This window comes from Myxocyprinus asiaticus, chromosome 38, assembly GCF_019703515.2.
Source record: "Myxocyprinus asiaticus isolate MX2 ecotype Aquarium Trade chromosome 38, UBuf_Myxa_2, whole genome shotgun sequence".
NCBI classification, from domain to species: Eukaryota; Metazoa; Chordata; class Actinopteri; order Cypriniformes; family Catostomidae; genus Myxocyprinus; species Myxocyprinus asiaticus.
In genome coordinates this window covers 26389073-26414041 of record NC_059381.1, presented here as the reverse complement: position 1 = coordinate 26414041, position 24969 = coordinate 26389073, and the positions used below count along the sequence as shown (strand labels likewise).

At 40.3% G+C, this 24969-nt stretch overlaps 1 protein-coding gene across 1 annotated transcript in view; it reads right to left on the bottom strand.

Annotated features, from left to right (window-relative positions):
- Positions 1-21207: 21207 nt before the first annotated feature.
- LOC127428588 (neuronal acetylcholine receptor subunit alpha-9-like) overlaps positions 21208-24969 on the bottom strand; it is a 29229-nt gene continuing 25467 nt past the window's right edge. The window contains exon 7 of the mRNA XM_051677011.1: positions 21208-23658. Coding sequence (XP_051532971.1) covers positions 22955-23658 — 704 coding nt within the window. The 3' untranslated portion in view covers positions 21208-22954. The remainder of the gene's footprint in view (positions 23659-24969) is intronic.

Genomic DNA, 24969 nt, shown 5'->3' with positions numbered 1-24969 from the left:
CCAGCCGGGGTGGGGTTCTTCTTCATTGGTAAGAAGGATGGCTCTTTAAGACCATGTACAGATTATCGGGGCTGAACAACATAACGGTGAAGAATTGTCTTTGGCTTTCGAACTCTTGCAGGGGGCCACCGTCTTCACAAAGTTGGACTTACGCAACGCTTACCACTTGGTCTGGATAAGAGAGGGGGATGAATGGAAGATGGCCTTTAACATACCCACTGGGCACTTCGAACATCTTGTTATGCCTTTTGGCCTTCCCAATGCCCCGGCTGTCTTCCAAGCACTCATCAATGATGTACTCCGGGACATGGTCAATTAATTCATTTTCGTTTATCTTGATGATATTTTGATTTTGATCTCAATGTCCATGTCCAGCACATCAGGCAATGACTGCTTGAGACTCGTTTGTTTGTCAAGGCGGATAAGTGTGAGTTTCACGCACAGTCAGTTTCATTCCTGGGGTTCATCATCTCACCTGACGGAATCTGAATGGACCCCGCTAAGGTTAAGGCAGTTGTCAATTGGCCAACTCCAGATTCTCACAAGGCGGTCCAGCGGTTCCTGAGGTCAATTTCTACTGGCGGTTCTTTCGGAACTTCAATCAAGTCGCTGCACCTCTGAGTTTAATCTCCTCCAAAACATGTTTTGATTGGTCTCCGCAGACTCAGGCTGTGTTTCAATGACTTAAAAGCTGCTTTGTTTCAGCTTCCATTCTGATTAATCCTGACCCATCTTGTCAGTTTGTGGTGGAGGTTGATGCTTCGGAGGTCAGAGTTGGGGCCATTTGTCCCAGAAGTCTCCGTCTGACGAGAGGCTGCATCCTTGCGCGTTCTTTTCTCATTGCTTTGCTCCAGCGGAATGGAATTACAACATTAGCAACAGAGAATTGCTGGCTGTCAGGTTGGTCTTGGGTGAGTTGGAGGGGTCGGGGGTCACTTTTTTTGGTCTGGACCGATCACAAGAAATTAGAATACATTAGAATACTTAGAATACATTCGGACCGCCAAATGCCATAATTCCTCGATTGAAAAATAGATATAATACTATTTTGTCGCGAAAGGTGGAGTTTTGGCTATTCAGGGCAAGACACTCATACTCTGAGGCGGGGGACAAAGCAGGGAAGCTTTTGGCTAGATATATAAAGCAGAGAGAGTCTTTCTCTACCATTCCCTCAGTGAAATCTGCTGATGGTGAAATTTTTACCTTGGCCATTGATATTAATAATGCTTTTAAAGAATTCTATCTTGATCTCTATAGTTCCACGTCTTCGTCTACTGATGAAGATATTAGAAACTTTGTGGAACCATTAGAACTCCCTAAACTGACGACTTAGCAAAAAAATTCTCTTGATTCTGAGATAAACTTGGAGGAGCTTGGCTGGGTAATTAAGGCCTTGCCTAGAGGCAAGGCTCTGGAGCCAGATGGCTTTGCCGCTGAATTATTTAGATCTTCTGCTACAGAACTGGCTCCACGTTTGCTAGAAGTTTATACAGAATCATTAAAGACTGGAAAGCTTCCACCAACCATGACACAAGCCCAGGTCAGTCTGATACTTAAAAAGGACAAAGATCCAAGCAAGTGTAAGAATTACCATACAATTTCCCTGATCCAGCTACACATTAAAATTTTGTCAAAAATTCTGGCTAACCGATTAAGTTATGCCATCTCTTATACATACAGATCAGGTGGGGTTTATTCATGGCCGCAACTCTTCTGATAACATTAGGCGTTTCATCAATATCATGGGGTCAGTGGCAAATTATCAGACTCTGGTCGCTGCCATCTCACTAGATGCCGAAAAGGCGTTTGATATGGTAGAATGGGATTATCTTTTTAAGATCTTGGAAATATATGGGTTTGGGAATACTTTTATTGGATGGATTAAGTTACTTTATAGACACCCCGTAGCAGCAGTACAAACAGTGGTATTAATACAGATTATTTTACTCTGGATAGGGGCACCCGGCAGGGTTGCCCTCTTTCCCCATTATTGTTATGTCTTGCCCTGGAACCATTAGCAGCTGCGATAAGAAGGGAAGATGATTTTCCAGGGGTGTTGGCAGGAGGTATGGCACATAAGCTTTTGCTATATGCTGATATTTTATTATTTGTCTCCGACCCCACTAGATCTATGCCTTGCCTCCATAGAATTATTAATTCCTTTTCTAAATTCTCAGGATACAGTGTCAACTGGTCTAAATCCGAAGCTTTATTTCTGACAGCATACTGCCCAGTAACAGCTTTTCAGCTGGGTGTCTTTCAGTGGCCTAAACAGGGCATTTAGTATTTGGGCATTTATTCCCAGAAAATGTGTCTGATTTAGTAAGAGTTAATTTTGACCCCTAATAAAAAGGTTTTTGAATATTGTGGGCTTCATTACATTTATCTATGATTGGGAAGGTTAATGTTATTAAAATTAATTGTATTCCAAAATTTAACTACCTGTTACAAACTCTCCCTGTAGATGTCCCCCTCTATTATTTCAAGCAATTTGATAGCATAGGGAAGTCCTTCATTTGGAATGGTAAGGGTCCCAGATTACATTTCAATAAGTTACATAGGCTGATTGACAAATGTGGGCTAGCCCTACCCAAGATTTTGTTTTATTATTTTGCATTTGGTCTCAGACATTTTATTCATTGGTCTCTTCCTCCTAAGAGAGCCCCTACCTGGTTTTATATTTAATAGGAAGTTCTTGCCCCTATTTCGCCATTGTAAAGCCTTTCTATCAAACTAACCGGAGAAGTTAAGTTACACCCCGTTGTCTTGCATTTGCGCTTAGTGTGTACAAAAGTATCCCGAGTGTTTAATTCGGACATTTATTTAAATGTTGCCTTGAGCTTATGGCTCAACCCCAAATTATGTATTAATAAGTCCCTTTTTTGCTGGTCAGAGTGGATCGTGAGGGGGGTTACTACACTCTGTGACCTATATGAGAGTGGAGTGTTGAGATCCTTTGAAAATTTGGTTCAACATTTTGGGATTCCCAGATCTCAGTTCTATAAGTATTTACAGTTGTGCCACCTGCTCTGTACTGTTTTTGGGAGTATTGTACACCCCCCTAAAGTGGCAGATACTCTGGAAGTGGTGATTACTGCTTTTGGAAAAGGTCATGAAGCATCAGTGTATTACTCCCTGCTAATTCAGAGTCTGGGGGATGAAACTTCAACTTCTCTTAAGAGATTATGGGAGAAAGATTTAAACTTGGTATTGGAAGAGGGAGTGTGGGCTAGGATTCTAAATAACATTAAGTCTGCATTTAGAGATGCAAGGGTGCGCCTTATGCATTTCAAGATTTTACATAAATTTTGTGATAGATCGTGAGAGTTAAATATTGATTCTGTTTGTATATGTTTTGCTTTTCTCATGGCCAAACTCTCAAACATTTGGTATCTCTGCCCAGGGAGTCCTCTGATAATACCCCAAGATTTACCACTGTAGCATGTATGGGCTAAGAAAAACTTAAATAATAAATTTCCTACACAAAAATGAATTGCTGGGCCTCAGGAGGATAATGACCTTTAAAGCCTAATGTATAAAATATAATATATAGAAAATAAAAATAAAAATGTGCAAATTACTTTCTTTTTTTCTTTTCTCAAGATTTATTTTTATAGTTGTCTAATGGTACTAAAAACAGTTTAATTAATATATATATATATATATATATATATATATATATATATATATATATATATATATAAATTCTGACAATTCTTTCATATGTCAGGCTTTACAGGGTTAAATTAGAAACATATAAACACATAATTACAGACCCCACTGTCTGTAAAGTACAGAATATTAATATTATTATTTTATTTGAAAACACTGACATTAACATGTAACGCATAAAACTCCAAACTACCCAAATTAGGAACACAAGTTTTTTTATATATAAATTTACTTTTGCCATTGATTTTGAAAAAGTTATTTTTCCAGGTTGATACAGGAAACCAGAAATAAGAAACATGTCCAGGTCATTAACATAATCGCTACCACCATGTTATCTGATCTTTTGACTATTTTTATTTCATAATTAAAATTTTTTGGTAAGCTACTTAACATAACACATAACAATCATATTTTAAAGCAGTACGATTCATTAAAAATGATCTCTCATCTCTCGACAAAGCATTTTCATAATACTGATGTGGAACAGTCTGTCTGTAGCAAACTTGTATGTAATGTGTTATAATGTAACATAATATAAGGAAAAAATATATATACAGTATATATAATGTTTTTATGTTACTCTGTCACCGTTACATCCACTGTATTACATTTTATTGGTGTCAATTAAATGTAATTACAGAATATTTTTCAGTCCACCTAGTTAAACATGTTCTTCTGGGAGACTTTTTTTTACAGAGATTTTAAAAATCACAGAATTCTAATACTAATTCTAACTCTAGTCATCAAAATAATATCAGTATTGTATGGTATAACATACTTGCATGCACAAATATTGAAGCTCTTAAAAATGTCATTGTGAAATCTGTTAAAAGATGTTTTGATCTTGTTTTTCTTTTTCCCCTTTATTAATTTTTTATTTATTTTTTTCAATCAGATAAAAACTTTGTAGAGAACAACAGAGAACAATATGTGGAAAAATCTGAGCAAATTATTATATTCATATTTTTCACTTTTATTGAATAAAATTGCTATAAATATGTTATAAAACTGATATATTTGGTATATATTTCCAATCAAGAGCAAAGATTATTTTGTACAAGATATTCAGTTGGGGACACTTAATTTCAGGCCTAATTTATACCTTGATGTAGTCCCAGATTATTTATGGCTTTGCAGATGTAAAGGAAAATGGCCCATGGAAAAAATCACTATGATTTTAGCACCATCTTATGTTGAAGAAAGAAACAAACCTAACTGAAAACACTTCTGACACTAATGAGGTGAGGTACACCATACATCTTTTCAACTTATAGCCTATCCCGCAAATGGTGTGATTTTGAATTGAGGACCATTCTGAATCAAGTGCATTTTAATTAGCATGATTAAACATCATCAGGTAATTAACCAACTAATTATCTGTACCAGTAGAACAATAAACTTTAAACCTGTCCATTTACATTTAAATTATAAGTTTAATCAGTGTGCGAATTATACAGTTTTTACTTTTTTTTTTTTTTTAAAGAGACTTCAACCAGTTTCTCTAGTCTAAAACATGCAAGCATGTATTTAGTTGACTAAATGTAGTGAAATTAAATTTGATCTTGTTTATTCAATAAAAAAAAAAAATGCAATGCAGTCAATAATATCAAGAACAATATCCGGGATTCAGACTGTATACGGTACAATGGCAAAAAAAAAATTTACTTACAGCTTCCTCACAATTCATTTCCAGACCATTTAAACTGTTTACACACCAAACAAGCAGACAGCAGACTCACAAATAACAACAGTTGGTGTCTTCCCTAAAAGACTGACCACAAATATTTGGGTTGACTCTGTTCAGCTTGCCTCCCTGTCAGCCATGATGTAGACAGATGACCACTTTTAATCCAGGACATCACAAATGGAGTAGGGTCAAAGAGCTCTATGGGTGGTCCATTTATGTCAACAAAAAGAAGAGAAGACAAGTTCTTTTACTGAAGTCTGTTACGAGACTTGGTGTCTGTGTCATTTATGGCAGAGAATCCTTTCTCACATTCTCCAGAGGTAGCTAGGTAGGTTTTACTTGCAGTTATAATTTTCTTCAGGGTTTCTCCGTTCTGTGTCCCCTGCAATTTAAAGTCTCTAAATTACTCGACTGCTTGTCTTGTGGATTCACCAAGAAGTTTAGCCAGGTTGTGCACCTCAGTGTCACCGAACAAGACAAGTTCTTCATGCAGTTTTGGCCAGTTTGACATGTCAAGGGGCTTCAGTAACTCCACAAGATCATCGCTTGGCAGTTGTCATTTCAAGCTGTCAATAACTGCTTGAAAAAAACTGAGGTTGATATATTTTCCCCTCTCTCTCACCAATGATGTCCACACCTTTAAACTGGCCTAATGAGATACACTCTTCAGCCTTTGCAGTAGATTTACCTTCCTGAAAATTCAGTGCTTGAAGCATTTCAATGGTCTGCTCAATGTATTGGCTGCTGTCATCAAGTGTTGTATCTCTTCTCTGCAGCTTAAATAACAGGCTCTGGAGTTCCTGTAGAACATCCTTCATACATGCCAAATCATATAGAAAACTTGCATTTCTGATGTGTTTCAAAAGCCCTTTGTATTTTTGTCTTTCAGCTTCAGTCCGAGATGTGTCTTCACTCTCCGTTTGGAAATGTTTTGCTAGTTCAGGAAACTTTTCCTCACTGCTGTGTTAAAACTACTGGCTACCCATCTAATTGTGAAGAGCTGGACAATTTTTAGAATTTGAATGTCCAGATCTTTTGCTGCTTCTCGTAGTAATCGTGCATTCCTGTAGGACTGGTGAAACAAGCTGTACAGCTTTGAGAGGAAAACGTCATGGTTACTTGTGTAACCCCCATTCCCTGATGGAGGGAACGAGACGTTGTGTCGATGTAGTGACACTAGGGTCACTCTTGGGAGCCTGAGACACCTCTGGTCTTTGATAAAAGGCCAATGAAAATTGGCGAGTGGTATTTGCATGCCAGCTGGTATGCAACCACTCATTCAGGTTTTATGCCGAGGAGCCGAGACAAGGTCCGGCCATTTCAGCGGGTAGTTCAGCGTTGTGGCAGGAGGGACACAACGTCTCGTTCCCTCCATCAGGGAACAGAGGTTACACAAGTAACCATGACATTCCCTATCTGACACTAGTGGTCCCTATACGAAACGCCACAGTTGACTGAACTGTGTTACGTGAACTGGCAGTGTGTGGTGGGCAGACTACTGTGTGCCTCATAGCCAGCACACCAGGTCGACATGTAACCTCCCCCAACATAGTTATGAGTGTCGAACGGCCCTTTGGGGACAAGTCAACTACCCAAAAGATAGAGACAGGCTAACCCAGTCATGGCTTCTTTTCCCCTTCTTTTTTTCCATTATCCGACTGGGCCGACAGGTCTAGTCGGGGGGGGTCCCTCCCAAGGGGAAGGCACCGCAGAGACCACACCTCTCCCAAAGAGAGGGGGGATATTTATGTGGAAAAATACGTCACATGGTCTTTCCAACCATGTGAAGAGTCTTCAAGGTAGATCCTACCTAATGGGGGAGGAGTTACTACAAACATGGAGACTGGGGCAGAGGGGCTCTGCCCAAGGGAGACGCAGTTTGCCAACAGGGAAATGAATTAGCGGAAGATATATATCGCATGGGGTTAGCCTTAAAGGGAACCGCCACATGCGGAGCACCTACCCCAGAACAGGACTCTTAGTTAAACCGTGTACTGGGCCGGCAGCGAGTCTCTCCAAAAACTCGACTGCCACAGGGCTCGGAGGAAGTCAACCAGGGAACAAAACTTGTGAACACTACTGGAAATGAATGGCGCATGTCTTCAGCTCAAAAGGAGGTGGAAGGCGCTATGTGCAAGCGATACACCCGGCTGGTTATCCCGGGCTTATCCGCTTGTATTGCGTGCCACTACCTGGGATGAAACCGGTTCCACCCGGAGGTTGTAGAACCTTACAAAGGTGTTGGGTGTTGCCCAGCCTGCTGCTCTGCAAATGTCTGTTAGAGAGGCATCCCTGGCCAGGGCCCAGGAGGCCGCTACACCCCTGGTAGAATGGGCTCGTAGCCCTACCGGGGGCAGCATGTCCTGGGCATGATATGCCATAGTTATGGCGTCAGTGAGCCAGTGGGCAATCCTCTGCTTGGAGACAGCGCTTCCTTTCTGCTGTGCACCAAAGCAGACAAAGAGCTGCTCAGAGATCCTAAAGCCCTGCGTGCGATCCAAATAGATGTGTAAAGCGCACACCGGACACAGCAATGATAGGGCTGTGTCTGCCTCCTCCTTGGGCAGTCTTCAAGGAGAGTGCCTTAAGCTCAGCTGACTGCAAATGCTCAAAGGGGAGCTCTCTGTAGACCCTGAAGAACTACAGAGAGATCCGATGAGGGAACAAGGCACGGTCTGGGGAGATTCAGCCTCCTGGCGCCTCTTAGGAACCTGATGATCAGGTCGTGCTTCCCTAAGGACTTACCGTCGACTGCGTCATGGTGTGCTGCTATGGCAGCAATGTACACCTTCAAGGTGGAAGGGGACAGCCTCCCTTCCAATCTCTCCTGCAGGAAGGAAAGCACTGATCCAACTGCGCATCTCTGGGGTCTTCCCGTCGGGAAGAACACCACTTAGCAAACAGCTGCCACTTAAAGGCATACAGGTGCCTCGTAGAGGGGGCCCTAGCCTGAGTGATTGTGTCTACCACCGCAGGTGCCAGATGGTGCCCCGTCCCTGAGAAAGAAGGTCCTTCCTCAGGGGAATTCACCGGGGGGGGCTGTCGTGAGGAGCGTGAGGTCCAATAAACCACATGTGGGTGAGCCAGTAGGGTGCTACCAGGACGACCTGCTCCTCATCCTCCCTGACCTTGCACAGGGTCTGTGCAAGTAGGCTTACTGGGGGAAATGCATATTTGCGCATGCCAGGGAGCCAGCTGTGTGCCAGCGCGTTTATGCCGAGGGGGGCCTCGGTCAGGGCGAACCAGAGCGGGCAGTGGGGAGGATTCTTGGGAGGCGAACAGGTGCACCTGTGCCTGTCCGAATTGACTCCAACTCAGCTGGACCACCTGAGGGTGAAGTCTCCACTCTCCCCTGAGGGTAACCTGTCATGACAGCGCATCCGCTGTAGTGTTGAGGTTGCCCGGGATGTGAGTGGCTTGCAGCAACTTGAAGTGCTGCTGAATCCAGAGGAGGAGACGGCAGGCGAGTTGTGACATACAACGAGAGCGCAGACCGCCTTGGCAGTTGATATATGCTACCGTTGCCGTGTTGTCTGTCTGAACTAACACGTGCTTGCCCTGGATCAATGGCCGAAACCTCCGCAGGGCAAGCAGAATTGCCAACAACTCGAGGCAGTTGATGTGCCAATGCAGTCGGGGGCCCATCCACAAGCCGGTGGCTGCGTGCCCATTGCAAACAGTGCCCTAGCCCGTTTTGGAGGCATCCGTCATGACCACGACGCGCCTGGAGACCAGTTCTAGGGGAGAACCTACCCATAGAAACGAGAGGTTGGTCCAAGGGCTGAAAATATGGTGACAGACCGGTGTGATGACCACGCAATGTGTCCCGCGGCACCATGCATATCTCGGGACTCGAGTCTGAAGCCAGTGCTGAAGCGGTCTCATATGCATCAACCTGAGCAGGATGGCCACCGCTGAGGATGCCATATGCCCCAGGAGCCTCTGAAAAAGTTTCAGTGGAACCACTGTTTTCTGTTTGAATGCCATCAAACAGACCAACACGACTGGGCGCGCTCGTTCGTGAGGTGCGCTGTCAAAGAGACTGAGTCCAACTCCAAACCAAGAAAAGAGATGCTCTGAACCGGGAGGAGCTTGTTCTTTTCCCAGCTGACCCGAAGCCCTAGTCAGCTGAGGTGTGAGAGCACCAAGTCCCTGTGTGTGCACAACATGTCCCGAGAGTGAGCTAAGATTAGCCAGTCGTCGAGATAGTTGAGAATGCGAATGCCCACCTCCCTTAGCGGGGCAAGGGCTGCCTCTGCGACCTTCATGAAGATGCGAGGAGACGGGGACAGGCCGAAAGGGAGGACCTTGTACTGATATGCCTGACCCTCGAATGCAAACCGCAGGAAGGGTCTGTGTCGAGGAAGGATCGAGACGTGGAAGTACGCATCCTTCAGGTCTACCGCCGCGAACCAATCTTGATGCCGGACGCTCGCCAGAATGCGTTTTTGTGTCCGCATCTTGAACGGGAGTCTGTGTAAAGCCCGGTTCAGTACTCGCAGGTCCAAGATTGGCCACAACCCACCGCCTTTTTTCGGTACGATGACGTAGGGGCTGTAAAACCCCTTCTTCATCCGCCCAAGATAGCAGCGTTTTCGTCCTTCACCAAGGTGAAGTGGACACCACTGAAACTGGGCAGATGCCTGGCGAACTGAATCGCGTAGCCGAGTCGGACGGTCCGGACCAGCCATCGCGACACATTGGAAAGCGCAAGCCACGCGTCTAAGTTCCACGCAAGGGGGACCAAAGGGACAACGTCGTCGGACATACCGGCAGGTGGGGCCTCGCGGCGGGGTGGAGCTCGAGGTGCCACACCATGTCGTGGCCGTGCTGAGTCTAAGGACATTGAAGCACTTACCTGGCTCCTTGTGACCACCCCCGGAACAGCCTGGGATGGGGGAGGAAGAGGCCTGTCCTCGTGACCCGTGGAGACTGTCACATCTGGGGCGGATATGTGCCACATCTGGGCGCTCAGGGGCGGGAGACCGCCGCTAGAGCGCCAAACCTGCCAAATAGAGTGGTGGACGGTGGTCGTGATGACAGCCGTGCACACCGGATATGTGACCCAGGGAACAAGGAAACCGCTCTTGCTGAACTCTTGAGTACTGAAGCCACTTGGGCATGCAGCGCAATTAAATGCAAAGGTAACAAAAAGATGGAGAGGTCTGCTTATCAGCTCCAGAGCAGCGGGTTTCGTTGTCCCTGGGTTGCCTGTCTCAAGGGTGCTTTGAAACCTTTCACGTGTTCTGGGCGGCTGCGAGACCGGAGCCGGTGCAGTCACCGCAGGGGGACGCCCTTGGCGACGAGTAGACGGGGAGCGGGATCTTGAGCCGTTCCGGGGCAGGATATGCCGGATAGCCTCCGTCTACTGCTCCACCGTTGAGAACTGCTGGGCAAAGTCCTTGATCCAGCAGAGGTGAATGAACAGTCGTGGGAATTCAGCTCAGTGAGCGTGACCGTTCAGCTCCGAAGAGAAAATCTGAATGAGTGGTTGCATACTAGCTCCTTTTATACCCGTATGTCTGGGGGAGTGGCATGCAAATACCACTCGCCAATTTTCATCGGCCTTTTATCAAATACCAGAGGTGTCTCGGGCTCCCAAGAGCGACCCCTAGTGTCACTACATTGACACAATGTCGAGTGAGTGACAGATAGGGAACTTCAAAATGACTGCAGCCAGATACAGTTTTTAATGAATCATGCACAGATAACTCCAGCCGGTGTGCCAAGCAATTAATGAATTTAGCTCTGGGGAAGTCATGTTTTAGCTTTGCAATCACTCAATTTTTTTGGCCTGTCAAAACTGAAGCCCCATCAGCAGCAATACCAATGAGATTCTTCTACAAAAAATTTTCATCAAAGCCAGCTTCCTGTAAACTCCTCCTCAACACAGTGTAAATAGAATCAGCATTGGTACCCTCTTTTAATTCCACCAAATCTACAAAAAAAGTTTTCATCATCACCTTCTCCTTTTGACATCAGATCTGACAAATACGTTTAGGAAGACAACACCAAATACAGTGCTCTCTCATCAACTGTTACACTAATGCGAGAGATTTTAGCTTTCATTTGGGACACCACCCTCTTTTTCATTTCCTTTGATATGTGCTCTATTATCTCAGCACATGAGTGATCTAAAAATTTTCTTGACATGAACACACATCTAAATGCCTTAAGTGCTACTTAAGAGTCGTTGTCTGTTCGTATAGTACTGAAATATCAATCACTCATCACTGTAACTTCATTATGGCCAATAACCTTTTGAATAATGATTTTAAAAAAAAACATTAAAACATGTAATTTACCTGCAGCAAATAGCATATTTTCTTAAAAATTCAATAAACCAACTACATATAAGGGTAGTGTCAGCTATTTCTATATTCATTCAGTTTTCATCATCATTTATTTCATATTATTTATTGCTTCTTATTTTATTTTATATTCCAAAATATAATTTATGTAATATTAATTACTAATTATTAAATATAATTTAATAGAATATAAATTATTCTTTCGTTACTGCCAAGCTACATAAACTGTAAAACATCCTAACTGTAAAGTTTAGGTGTAATTTTGCGGTTGTCCAGCTGGTGTCCTTCACGAGTCTGTCTACTTAAGAAGACATCGACAATCCACGATTACATCAGAGTGCTCGTAGATCTGCGACGATTTTCAAGTTACAACGATTTGAGAAACAGCCCACAAGTCTATGTTTCATAATTTTTATGATCGACGGCTTTTTGGGAAACGCAGCCTTGACCACCATATATCATTTTACTGTATACAGTAAGAGGCTGCATAATCACTTTGCAGTCAACTCATTACTTTGTGAATTAATGTGCATATTAATGACACCATCTTAGTTCGTTTATCTACAACATGTTTTTAAATATATTATCATATCATCATCATCAAATCATATGTTCTCTGCGCTTAGACGCATCTAGTGATGTCATGAAGGAAAATGTCCGCAGACACTGATCTAGAGTAAGCTTTTTGCATCTATAACTATAATCTATAACAGTTAAAGGTTTGGAAATGGATCACAGACCACCAGTAGTTACAGACAGCTATACTGGAGCAGGAATCAGACGAAACAGGCACAAACTCTCTGTGCACGAGCGTAGAACATAACCAATAATGCTATCATTTATGGTGGAACTCATGGAAGCATGAAAGCAGAACAGCGACTGCAAATTGCAAAATGATTTAATGAGTTAACGAGCGACTGAATAACTTGGAGAGTTTTCTGGCGCCAATTAACTTGCTAATTCGCTTAATTAAACTCAGTTCATAAACAAACATTCAATTAATGACATTTACTCTCTTCATCAACTGTCTGGCAAAAAAAAATGGGTTACATTTACATTTTACTTATGGCACTAAAATTTTAAACACATAATGTTCAGCTCTGTCCTTGCCATTCAAATTTATGAACTATTATGCCCCATGTGCTAGCATGTACTGGACCCCCTTGGGCAGTTTAATGGTATGACCCATTTTAGGGGTTAAGCTTGATTCAGATGTAAAAATAGAAACGGATCTTAATATTTACATACATAATTACAGCTTCCTACTATGAGTATTTGTTTAGACCTCACCCAATTTTGGTTTTACCTCCTTTGGGAGGGTCAGGCTTTAATTAGAAGGGTCTTGCAGGATGTTGAAATTATTGCTGGACAAAAGTGCTTTCGAGCAGTTGATGGGAGCAGTGATTTTTTTTATACTTGTTGACTTTTTATTGGCATATTCTAAACACACATGTCAGTTTGACTGCTTGTTGGAGAAATATCCTCTATCTGACCTTCTTCCCAGCTATTCTGCCATTACACGCGTGAGCACTCTTGATTACTTAAATCACAGCTCCTCCTGAGTCAGCAAGAACTGTGGCACTGCAGTCATGCCCAAACTGCAAAGCCAGAGACCAGCTTCCCTTGCAAAGAAACTGATTTAAACTGCAGTCTTGTTGGTGAGGAAGCTCTCAAGGTGAATGGACAAAGTTAGCTATTAAATTCGAATTTTAATCGACTGCAATTTCAATGCTTTAAGGCTTATCTGCAGACGTTTCAGGGCTCTGCCATCATGAGCAAAGCAGCAAATTCGATAAGCCTCAATTTGTGTGCTGTCCAATATAAATTTAGTTCTTATAGCTATACCATCCCTCCTGAGGTCTCTATTGAAGCCAAGAGCTAATTAACCTTACCATTGCTGTGAAAGCACACAGTGCAAAAGGTTAAATGGTGGGGTGTGGGAAAAATGAATGTTTCATGATGTGATTTTATTTTGATGATTTATGGTACAATTGGCCTGCACATCAAATCTATAATTTCTGACTGATGAAGATATTAAATGTTCAGTATACCAATGCCAAATGCCTTCACTTACCTGAGTTTAACTGAACTAAAGGGATTTAAATGACAGACAGAGTTTAATTATATAAATCTTATATAGACCACAATCCATGTATCTTCCGTTCATTCCATTTCCATTTTGAAATAAAATTTAAAAAAAGGATAATGAAAAAAAACAGGTGTTTTCATTTTTCATTTTTTCTGCACAAGTAAAAAAACATACACAAATGTATTCTTTAAAAAAATAAATAAATAAAAAATAAAAAGTAGAATTCTAGCCTTTTTCTATTTTTTGTTTCTCATTCTCCCTTCTTCAAACTAAAACTGAAAAAATAATAATAATAATAATTAGAAGAAACTGATTGGAATATCTGGCAAAATATAACAGAACTGGTGATATTAGCGAGCCTGAAATCCTGTATTGCACCTTGAATAAAAAATATGGACAATCCGTTCAAATTATATTTGTCCCTCTGCAAAATATATTCTGAAACGCGGGGGCAAATCACAGTTTTACGTGCTTGTGTAGCCGAAAAATGAATAAATTATATATATATATATATAAGCACGTTTTTACAATTTCTTGTGTCTTCTCTTGGCCAGCATCCACTGCAGACTATGTTCCAGCATCTATGATCCTCACAGGCACAGCAGAACATATATGGAGTTATATATGTGCCAAAATTCTGCATGTGCAAAATTGTATTTTGGAGCTTGCAAAAAGATATTTTGAGAGTGCAAGTTGATATTTTGAGAGCAAAAAAAAAAACGTTTTGCACGCACAAGATTATATTTTGAGCACAAAAAAGTTATTTTGTACATGCTTGAACTCAGTTTTGTAAAGCAACGTATTTTTTTTTTTTACGTGTGCAAGATCTCACTCGTTCTCTCACCTCGTATGCCCCCTGCCTGTGCTCAGAACTACGTTATAGGATTGGCTATTAGAAACTGCTTTCAAGCCCTCTGCGATATGACAGTTGAGGTAGCTACAGCAACCATGAACATCTCAGTGTAAATGTAGCAGAAGAGCCAACAGGCATAATGCTCGAAGTTCAGTACACACTTTATATACTGTATGCAGTTATCATTACAAAAGATATTTACCCCATGGTTTATACATACCAGGAATACTGTAAGGCTAAACTTACTAAAATATAGTAGCCTGGGATCATTCAATGCTAAGGATTTCTTTCAATTTTGTAAAACTTTTTGCAGTCTCAAACAATTGAGGTTCAATATACTGTACATTTAATTTACCCCGAACTATGACAGGAGACATAATTAGCCTTTTTTCCTTCCATTTCTTCTCCTAAATCAATTTTGCCAGAAGGGGTGTGGTAGAATGCATAAACTTCATAAAAAAGAGCATACCCCACAGCTTTGAAATGTAAACATAAACAGCTTTTCTAATTTATTATCAAGAATAGAATGTTAATTTAGGAAATATTAATAATATTCATAAGATTTATAATATACAAGGCTGTTAAAAAAATAGGAAAGGACACTAGGACTGTTCGATTCCAGAAATTTGGGAATTCCTGGTTCCGATTCCTGGTTTTGGAATCGATGGAAGAGTCGATTCCAGACTCATTTTTTTCAATTCCGAAAAAAATTAAAAAATGGGTGGTAAAGTTAAATCTCATAATAAACAGCTCACTACAACATGTTCTTTGCACTATTTATAATAGCATGAACAACATTTACTATTAATAGGTCCATTCTAAAATTATATCAAAGCCTACATACCAAAGCGCGATGCTTCAATGCCATGAGAGAAATTTGAGGCGGCTGTATTTCGAAGAAAATCATCTTGCTAAAAGCACCATTTTATCTAGGCCTACATTTAAATTATCCGTTACCAGGGCCATTGCAAGTAATTCTGGGGCCCCTGACTATATATTGCTCTGGGCCCCTTACCTATTAAAATAATAACATTTTGAATTTGTAGTGGGCCCCCCTGAAACTTTGGGCCCCTAGAATCGTTACCACCTTTCACCCCACTAGCTACAGCCCTGTGTGTTACCACTCATGAGTTCTTGTTTAGAAAGAGGTTTAAATTATAATGTACAGTAATTGTCCACTACCTTTTGTACACTGAATAAAATGTCCAAACAATACACTTCAGTTTTATTTAACAATCCAGGTTGTTGTGGTTTATTTCATACAATATAATACATATATATATATATATATATATATATATATATATATATATATATATATATATATATATATATATTATAACGTGCATTTAAAATTTTTGTCTTTGAAATTGATTTCATAAAATTATTTTAATGAAAAATGGTGTAAAATGTAGGCTAATATATATATATATATATATATATATATATATATATATATATATATATATATATATATATATATACACACACACACAGAGTTGTGCTCAAAATTTTGCATACCCTGGCAGAAATTGTGAAATTTTGGCATTGATTTTGAAAATATGACTGATCATGCAAAAAAAAAAAACTGTCTTTTATTTAAGGATAGTGATCATATGAAGCCATTTATTATCACATAGTTGTTTGGCTCCTTTTTAAATTATAATGGTAACAGAAATCACCCAAATGGCCCTGATCAAAAGTTTACATACCCTTGAATGTTTGGCCTTGTTACAGACACACGAGGTGACACACACAGGTTTAAATGGCAATTAAAGGTTAATTTCCCACACCTGTGGCTTTTTAAATTGCAATTAGTGTCTGTGTATAAATAGTCAATGAGTTTGTTAGCTCTCATGTGCATGCACTGAGCAGGCTAGATACTGAGCCATGGGGAGCAGAAAAGAACTGTCAAAAGACCTGCGTAACAAAGTAATGGAACTATATAAATATGGAAAAGGATATAAAAAGATATCCAAAGCCTTGAAAATACCAGCCAGTACTGTTCAATCACTTATTAAGAAGTGGAAAATTTGGGAATCTCTTGATACCAAGCAAAGGTCAGGTAGACCAAGAAAGATTTTGGCCACAGCTGCCAGAAGAATTGTTCGGAATACAAAGAAAAACCCACAGGTAACCTCAGGAGAAATACAGGCTGTTATGGAAAAAGACGGTGTGGTTGTTTCAAGGAGCACAATACTTGTTGACCCCTCTCCAAACATAGCGCTTATGGTTGTGACCATAAAGCTCTATTTTGGTCTCATCACTCCAAATTACAGTGTGCCAGAAGCTGTGAGGCGTGTCAAGGTGTTGTCGGGCATATTTTAACCGGGCTTTTTTGTGGCATTATCTTCTTTCTGGCAACTCAACCATGCAGCTCATTTTTGTTCAAGTATCGTCATATTGTGCTCCTTGAAACAACCACACTGTCTTTTTCCAGAGCAGCCTGTATTTCTCCTGAGGTTACCTGTGGGTTTTTCTTTGTATCCCGAACAATTCTTCTGGCAGTTGTGGCTGAAATCTTTCTTGGTCTACCTGACCTTGCCTTGGTATCAAGAGATCCCCGAATTTTCCACTTCTTAATAAGTGATTGAACAGTACTGACTGGCATTTTTAAGGCTTTGGATATATTTTTATATCCTTTTCCATCTTTATAAAGTTCAATTAACTTGTTATGCAGGTCTTTTGACAGTTCTTTTCTGCCCCCCATGGCTCAGTATCTAGCCTGCTCAGTGCCACATGAGAGCTAACAAACTCACTGACTATTGTAATTTTCTTTGTAATTTTTTTGCATGATCAGTCATATTTTCAAAATCAATGCCAAAATTTCACAATTTCTGCCAGGGTATGCAAACTTTTGAGCACAACTGTATATATATATATATATATATATATATATATATATATATATATATATATATATATGCAAAAGGTTTTAAAACACTGTAAAAATGTTGAGAACGAGTAGAATAGCGTCAGATTCTCATTTTTATAAGTGCAGCACATTGATCATTTAAACTTTAACATACCGAACTGGGACACTAACTGAACTCTGCCATCTCCTTGTTGCAGACTTGTGTTGTAACATCGGGGAAGTTGTATGCCAATTTACTGTCACAAATTTGGCATGTTAATTGAGCAACACGTTCTCACTCCCAAGGCATCAAAAACTGACGCTTAGGGAATGAGAACGGGTTGTAATTGACTATAAATTTAATTCAAAGTAAAATACTGGCAGACTATACTGGAAAGCAGATATGTTGAAGGCTTGTGTGATTGCTTCATACAGACGAACAAACGGAGCGGATATACAGATGCTGACGGACTACAAATGACTCAAGATGCAGTCATTTGTAAGACTTTTGTAAATTGTTTTAATGCTGTTAGACTTCTGAAATGTGTAGTAGTTCAGTGTTCGAGGAAATAAACACAGTCCGAAAATACTAACCGGTTTCCCTGAATGTTTCAAATCAATTCTCGATTCCCAACGCCTCGGAATCAAGGAGTCGATTCTTTTTGGAATCGATTCCCAGCCCTAGAGGACACACTAAAGAAGGTGGACAAAATAACATGTTTATTAAAGACAATAATATTTCATATAATATTAACAAAAAGAAGGTTTAGTGGATGCTGATCCATGGTAGATTGTAATCTGGTCACATTTATTTTAATAAACTGCTCTCTCGGAATGTCCTTTGGGATAGACAGTTGTCAAATTAAGTTCTCCCAAAACTACACTATTACATGAGTCTTAAAGAGTGTAACTTGGTAACCTAGATAACCAAATACTAGACAAGAGAACCATATTAAGAGAGCTAGCCAGATATTTAGCTAGCTAGTTAACCTATTGGCAATGTACAGACTAAAAAATATATTTCATAAAGGTTAAATAAAAACAGTTAAGTCAACAAAAGAGCTGCTTTCATGTGATCATAGTGTGTTATGCATTTCCTTTCTTGAAAACAAACTATTCCTTTCTCCTCTTCTTCTTGTATTTTATTAGCAGTATGATCTGTGGTCTAGCCAGCTAATAAAAATGTACCACTTCATCTCTGCTTGGCTGAAATTCTGGCACATTTGTTGAGCAAACAAGCAGTCAAAGCTATGAGCGCATGCAGAGTGGGTAGGAGGAGAGAGCGAGTGAGATCTTGCACACGCAAAAACAGTGGAGTTATGTAAATTTCAGAATTCTGTGCAAATTCACATTCAAATAAACTTTATTCATAAGTGAATTCATCTTTGCAAGAAGATGCATTGCTTCACAAAATTGAGTTCACGTGCATGCAAAATATATTTTTGTGCGCTCAAAATATCATCTTGTGCGCACAGAACATTTTAGTGTGCTCAAAAAAAAAATCTTGCATGCTCAAAGTATAATTTTGCGCATACAGAACATTTTTGTGCTCTCAAAACATATTGCATGCACAAAATTATATTGCAGAATTGTGGCACACATATAACTCCATAATCATAAAGTAGGTTAAAAGTGTCAATCCTTGTTAGCCTTTACTCCAACTCCCATGGATATTTCAGGAAATAACAGCCTACAGATGAGTTACAGAAAATTGGAAAATCTAATTTACAAAATCAGTATTAAGGTAATGTTTCCCAAACTTAATTTTCCGAATGCATAATGCATTTTTTAAAAAGGGAAAAAACCTGTTTTAGTGAATAATTTACCAAAGCAAATAGTTGCTAATTAAAAAGACAAGTTTTTTTTTCGTTTTCCATTTTTTATTATGGAATGAATGGAAGTTTCACGGATTAGACCACACCGTAATGAACAAATTATTGAAGGTGAGATAAAGCTGTATGTGGATCACAAGGGTTATCTGCACTTTAATTAGGATTTTGATGGATTTACATTCTGGGTGAAGATGAAATTTTGCCCACTAAGAAACACAATCATAAAACGGTACACTGTAGAAAATGTAGTGTGAAATTATTCCTGTTTGATAGTGGCCATATTTCCTTTTTACGGTATAGCTTTTAAATGACAAATGTATACTTCGCAGTGATTTCACAGTGAACAGGACCAGGAAGTTTTTACATAGCAGAATTGTGCTGTAGAATCACAGTGATTAGCTGTCACCAACTCTTGTATATTTACAGATTAACTGTAATAATTCTTCACAGTACAATGCTGGCACTTAGGATCACAGCATGTGATGTGAATAAATTTAAATAAAATGATAAAAACATGAATAAAAACTTTTACATTTGTAATGTTCAAAGTTTTTTATAAATTATATTTGTAATTTATCACCTGTTCTGTTTTGTATGCAGAGTGTTGATATCTGTGCCTGCTTAGTTGATGTCTCATACTAAAAGTTCACCATAAAGATAACAACTACTCAGCTCATCACAATAATACTGTAAACATCCCAGCTCCTTTAATTGTCCATTAAAGACTATACAGATGAGCCACATCATTATGACCACCTGCCTAATATGCTGTTGGTCCTCCGTGTGCCACCAAAACAGCACCGACCCACCGAGGCATGGACTCTACAAGACCCCTGAAGGTGTCTTGTGGTATCTGGCACCAAGACATTAGCAGCAGATCCTTCAAGTCCTGTAAGTTGCGAGGTGGAGCTGCTGTGGATCAGACTTGTTGGTCCAGCACATCCCACAGATGCTCAATCGGATTGAGATCTGGGGAATTTGGAGGCCAGGGCAACACCTTGAACTCTTCATCATGTTCCTCGAACAATGTGTGCAGTGTGGCAGGGCACATTATCCTGCTGAAAGAGACCACTGCCATCGGGGAATACCGTTGCCATGAAGGGGTGTACCTGGTGTGCAACAATGTTGAGGAAGGTGGCACATGTCAAACTGACATCCAGAAGAATGACCGGATCCAGGGTTTCCCAGCAGAACATAGCCCAGAGCATCACACTCCTTCCACTGGCTTGTCATCTTCCCAGAGTGCATTCTGGTGCCATCACTTCCCCAGGTAAATGGTGCACATGTACATGGCTGTCCATGTGATGTAAAAGAAAAAGGGACTCACTGGACCAGGCAACCTTCTTCCACTGCTCCAAGATCCAGTTCCGATGCTCGCTTTGCCCACTCTAGGCCCTTTCAACGGTGGACAGGGGTCATCATGAGCACTCTGACCGGTCTGCGGCTACGCAGCTCCATACGCAGCAGGGTGCGATGTACTGTGTGTTGTGACACATTCCTCTCGTAATCATCATTCAAATTTTCTGTGACTTGTGCCAAAGTAGACCTTCTGTTGGTTCAAAAGAGACGGGATAGCCTCCGTTGCCCTCGTGCATCGATGAGCCTTGGGCACCCAACACCCTGTCGCCGGTTTGTGGTTTGTCCCTCCTTGGACCACTGTCAGTAGGTACTCACCACTGCTGACCGGGAGCACCCCACAAGCCTTGCCGTTTTAGAGATGCTCTGACCCATAACAATTTGGCTCTTGTCAAAGTCACTCCATCTTATCTACCCAGACCTTGATATTTGGCCTTGTTAGGAGATGATGTTATTCGCTTCACATGTGAGGGGTCATAATGTTTTGGCTCATCAGTATATATTATTTCTGTACTATAAAACTTATAGTGTAATGCACAAGTTATAATAAGACTTAGAGTTAATCATTAAATTGACATGTAGCTTATTTTCTCCATGCAGCACAGTTCAACCAATTGTGTTCTACTAGTACACAATTACATTGGCTGATAGAAAATTGATTAATAGTAAATAATGCCTAGCCAAAGGAAAGACTAATCACTGGTGACAAATTTTGACAACTATGTACACTATTATCCCACAATGCAGAGCTTTTGTTTCCAGTTTGTTGTGAACTAGCCTGCATGGATTTCACAGTATAATTCAGAATACAGTATTATATTGTGATACATTTCCGGTAAATCTTGTAAAATCCTGGCAACTGTTTACAGTGTAGGAATATTTTTATCTTTGTGATTCATTCAAAGATTCTCTGTCTCACACAAAGATAACTGGCTAAGCATAACTAAGCAATTAAATTCTGTTTCTAAACATTTAATATATTGTGCATACAGTATACATAGAACATGATTTTCAGCTACAGGTGGTCACAAATCAAGTAGTAGTACTATGGCTCACATGCAGTAACAGGCAAAAGGTTGTGGGATACATCTCAAACAGTCTGTGGTACAGAGGGCAAAGCACAGAAATACTGTGGATTTGGCTCCATTTGTCAATCTTCTCTGAAATTCCAGATCAATTTCTCTATGTTGTTTCAATAAAAAGAAAAAAATTGTTGCACAAAATCTGAGAGCATCAGTGTCATTTATCAAAAAGAAAATGGTTGGCTGATTGCTTGGCTGTTGGCTACAGAGTTTTGTTTTCTCTGCAATTAGTAAACTCAGTCAGTTTCATTGCCACTAACACATTACTTGAAAAACAACTGACTCCTATAGGGCAGCGATTTTCAAAGGACTTTGCTAAATTTTAAAATGAAAATCACGAAAAGTCTATGCCAAAAATTATATTATTAATGATTAATGAAAATTAATACATAAATAAATAAATTTGTGATTTTGAATCCCCTGCCTCACTGACTGTCCCAAGGGCCTCTTGTATAAATGTTTCATTCCAAAGAGACTTCCTAAGCACATATTATATAAAATAATAATAATTTGACTTACAGTAATCTGGTTGCCACTGAGAATTCTTTTGTGTGTGCGTGTGCGTGCATGCGTTTGTGTGTATGTGTGTTTTGCAAGGCAGTACTGATATTCCTCAAACAATCAAGTTAGGGATTTTTTCTAAACTTCTAACTGTAAATATTAAACTTTTGCAATTAATTTCAGCTCGAATCACTTAATATACAGGCTATATTTAAACTTTCTTTGAAAAAAAATGTGCTGTCTATTTTTTATTTTAGTAAAATGTATAATTTTTAAGAAATGTAAGGAAAAAGTTAAAAAAAATCTCCCTTTGACTTACGTTGATAGAATGCTGACTGACATAATTCTCATATTTGCTTTGTAAATTGTTATTGGTCTTATTATTTAAAAAAATGTTATACTGAATTGTGATTGGTCTTGTCCTTGCATATATTTAACAATTTATAGCCAATTTTAGACTGAACAGTGACTTTGTGTTGATTTTTATGTGTGGCGCACTAAAAACAAGACTTAAAATTTAATCTTACCAAAAACTTTAACACTATTGTTTTGCTGCCTTGCAAGCACTAGTATTTTCTTCAAGAAATGCACATTGTATTTTTAGTACAGCTAACAGATTTTCTGCATACACAAATCCTGCCATTTGTATGGACTTTTCCTATGTTAACTATGCAGGCTTTGATGCATGAGGCCCTTGATGCCTTTCCTTTCAATGTTTCAAACCGCTTTCCCTATAATCAGCAAACTCATGAGAAAGACCATGATAAAGAATATCCACATAAAGAAGCGATCCATGATTTTGGCAACTTTCCGCCACTCCCCACTCCGTCTCTGTGTGGCCTTCTGGTCGTAGTAACAGTTAGCGATGTACTCAATATTCCTCAGGAGTGTTTGGTGATGGCAGATACACTGACCTTCAAGAAGTATTTCTCTCTTCTTCACTGATTTTTTTCCACCCACTCCACCCTCCCTGAATCTTCCTCCACATCCATCTTTAGCTCCTGCAGTCTCTCCATGGTCCATGCCCACAGTGGTACCTTCTGTCCAGCCACTGGGGCACTCCTTTCCAGGACCGAGAGATAACGTTGGACTGACATCTTCATTCAATTTGTCTTTTGTCTTATGTGGACATACATCACTGGCTGAAACACTTTGTACCCTCAAAGCAAAGTCTTCTCCTCTGGCCTGGCTGTTAATAGTGCAGTTGTTTCCCTTCTGAGCAGGTTTGTCTGGATGAGTCGACAGGCAGTCCTCCCCCATGTCATAAACAAAGCAAATCCGAGCCAGGTAGTGCAGGATAAAGCGCCGTGCCCAGGCAGGAACAGGTTGGGCCTCTGGCCCACAATGGTGGATGTTTATAATGAAGATGGTTAAGGCAGTTGAAGCTGTGATCATGGTCATTGTGGCAATGTAATATTTGCCTGTGGAGGGTTAGAAACAGTCAGTAAGTTTGCAGAACTGTAGACAGCAGATTTCATTACAAAGCAATCAGCATTAAATAGATGGATATAAATACTCACAATGTGACTTGAGAATAATTGATTATCTGACCTCAAGAGGAAAGTTTCTGTGAATTATCCCAGTGGTATCCCAATTACATTGCTACAACTTAAATAGCGAGATTACTACAGTATTGTTAACGAAGGGACCACTGCAGGCAGTCCCAGTTTCATTAGGAAGGCTCATTAAAACATTCTGTGGTTATTGATGCAGATTGTTTATTGCATCGCTTCTAAAGCTCCAGCAGCTTATGTGCATCTCATTCAATCTCATATTTATTGAGATTAAACCTTGTGTTTCTTTTTGGTGGACGAGTTCATTGCACACTAAAACAAACCATTAATGAGGTGTTATGTCGAATAAAGCAGATACAATATTTACACAGCATTAGCTCACGGCATCATTACTCACGTTTATGAGTAGGGAATAAAAGTGCCAGAGCCAAAGGCAGTCTGTCACAGTGCACAATTAAGTTGTGATGGCTAAATGATGGCAGAATAATTGGCAGACATCATTGGTTTTTAAGTGAGATCACATTTCATAAAGAATGCAGTAATGGCACAAGTAAATAACCCAGCTTTGCGCTGGATTTTTCATTGGATTGCACACTTGCTGCACTGTTGGATCAAGCAGTACAGATTTGTCCTTCTTTTGGGGGTTTGTTTCACTTCCCCTACAGCCCTATTTTAACGTCTGAACAGGCTCCCATCTACCAGAGGGAGCCCTCACCTGAATATTGAACTCTTGTCACTTCCTGTTCCTGCCACATCAGTTCCTGTTTGGACATTCTCCATGTATATAAGCCATATGCTCACAGTATCACCTTGCGAAGTACTGCCAGTTATCTGCCTTACCAAGCGTTGTTTCTCTGCCATTGTTTTGTCTATTGTTATGACCATTGCTCACGTTTGCTGGATTTAAGTCTCTGGATTACTGTTTTTGGATTTGTTGCCTGAGGACCGATTTATCTGTGTTTTGGCCCAAGCCTGTGACCTGACTAAGTTTAAAAAATACTGTTTGAATTGTTTGAGCAACCCCTCTAATAAATATCCGCAAATGGATCCCCCTCAGCCTACCTCATCCTTACACCTATACTATATTGGACTGCACCAGAGAATTCCAAGTAGGTATAGTTGCAGGCCGGAGATCTCCAAATGGGGGTGGAATCTCCAAAAGAGGGCGGGGTGACTCCAGAAGGGGGCAAGGTTACTCCAGAAGGGAGTTGCGGCAAC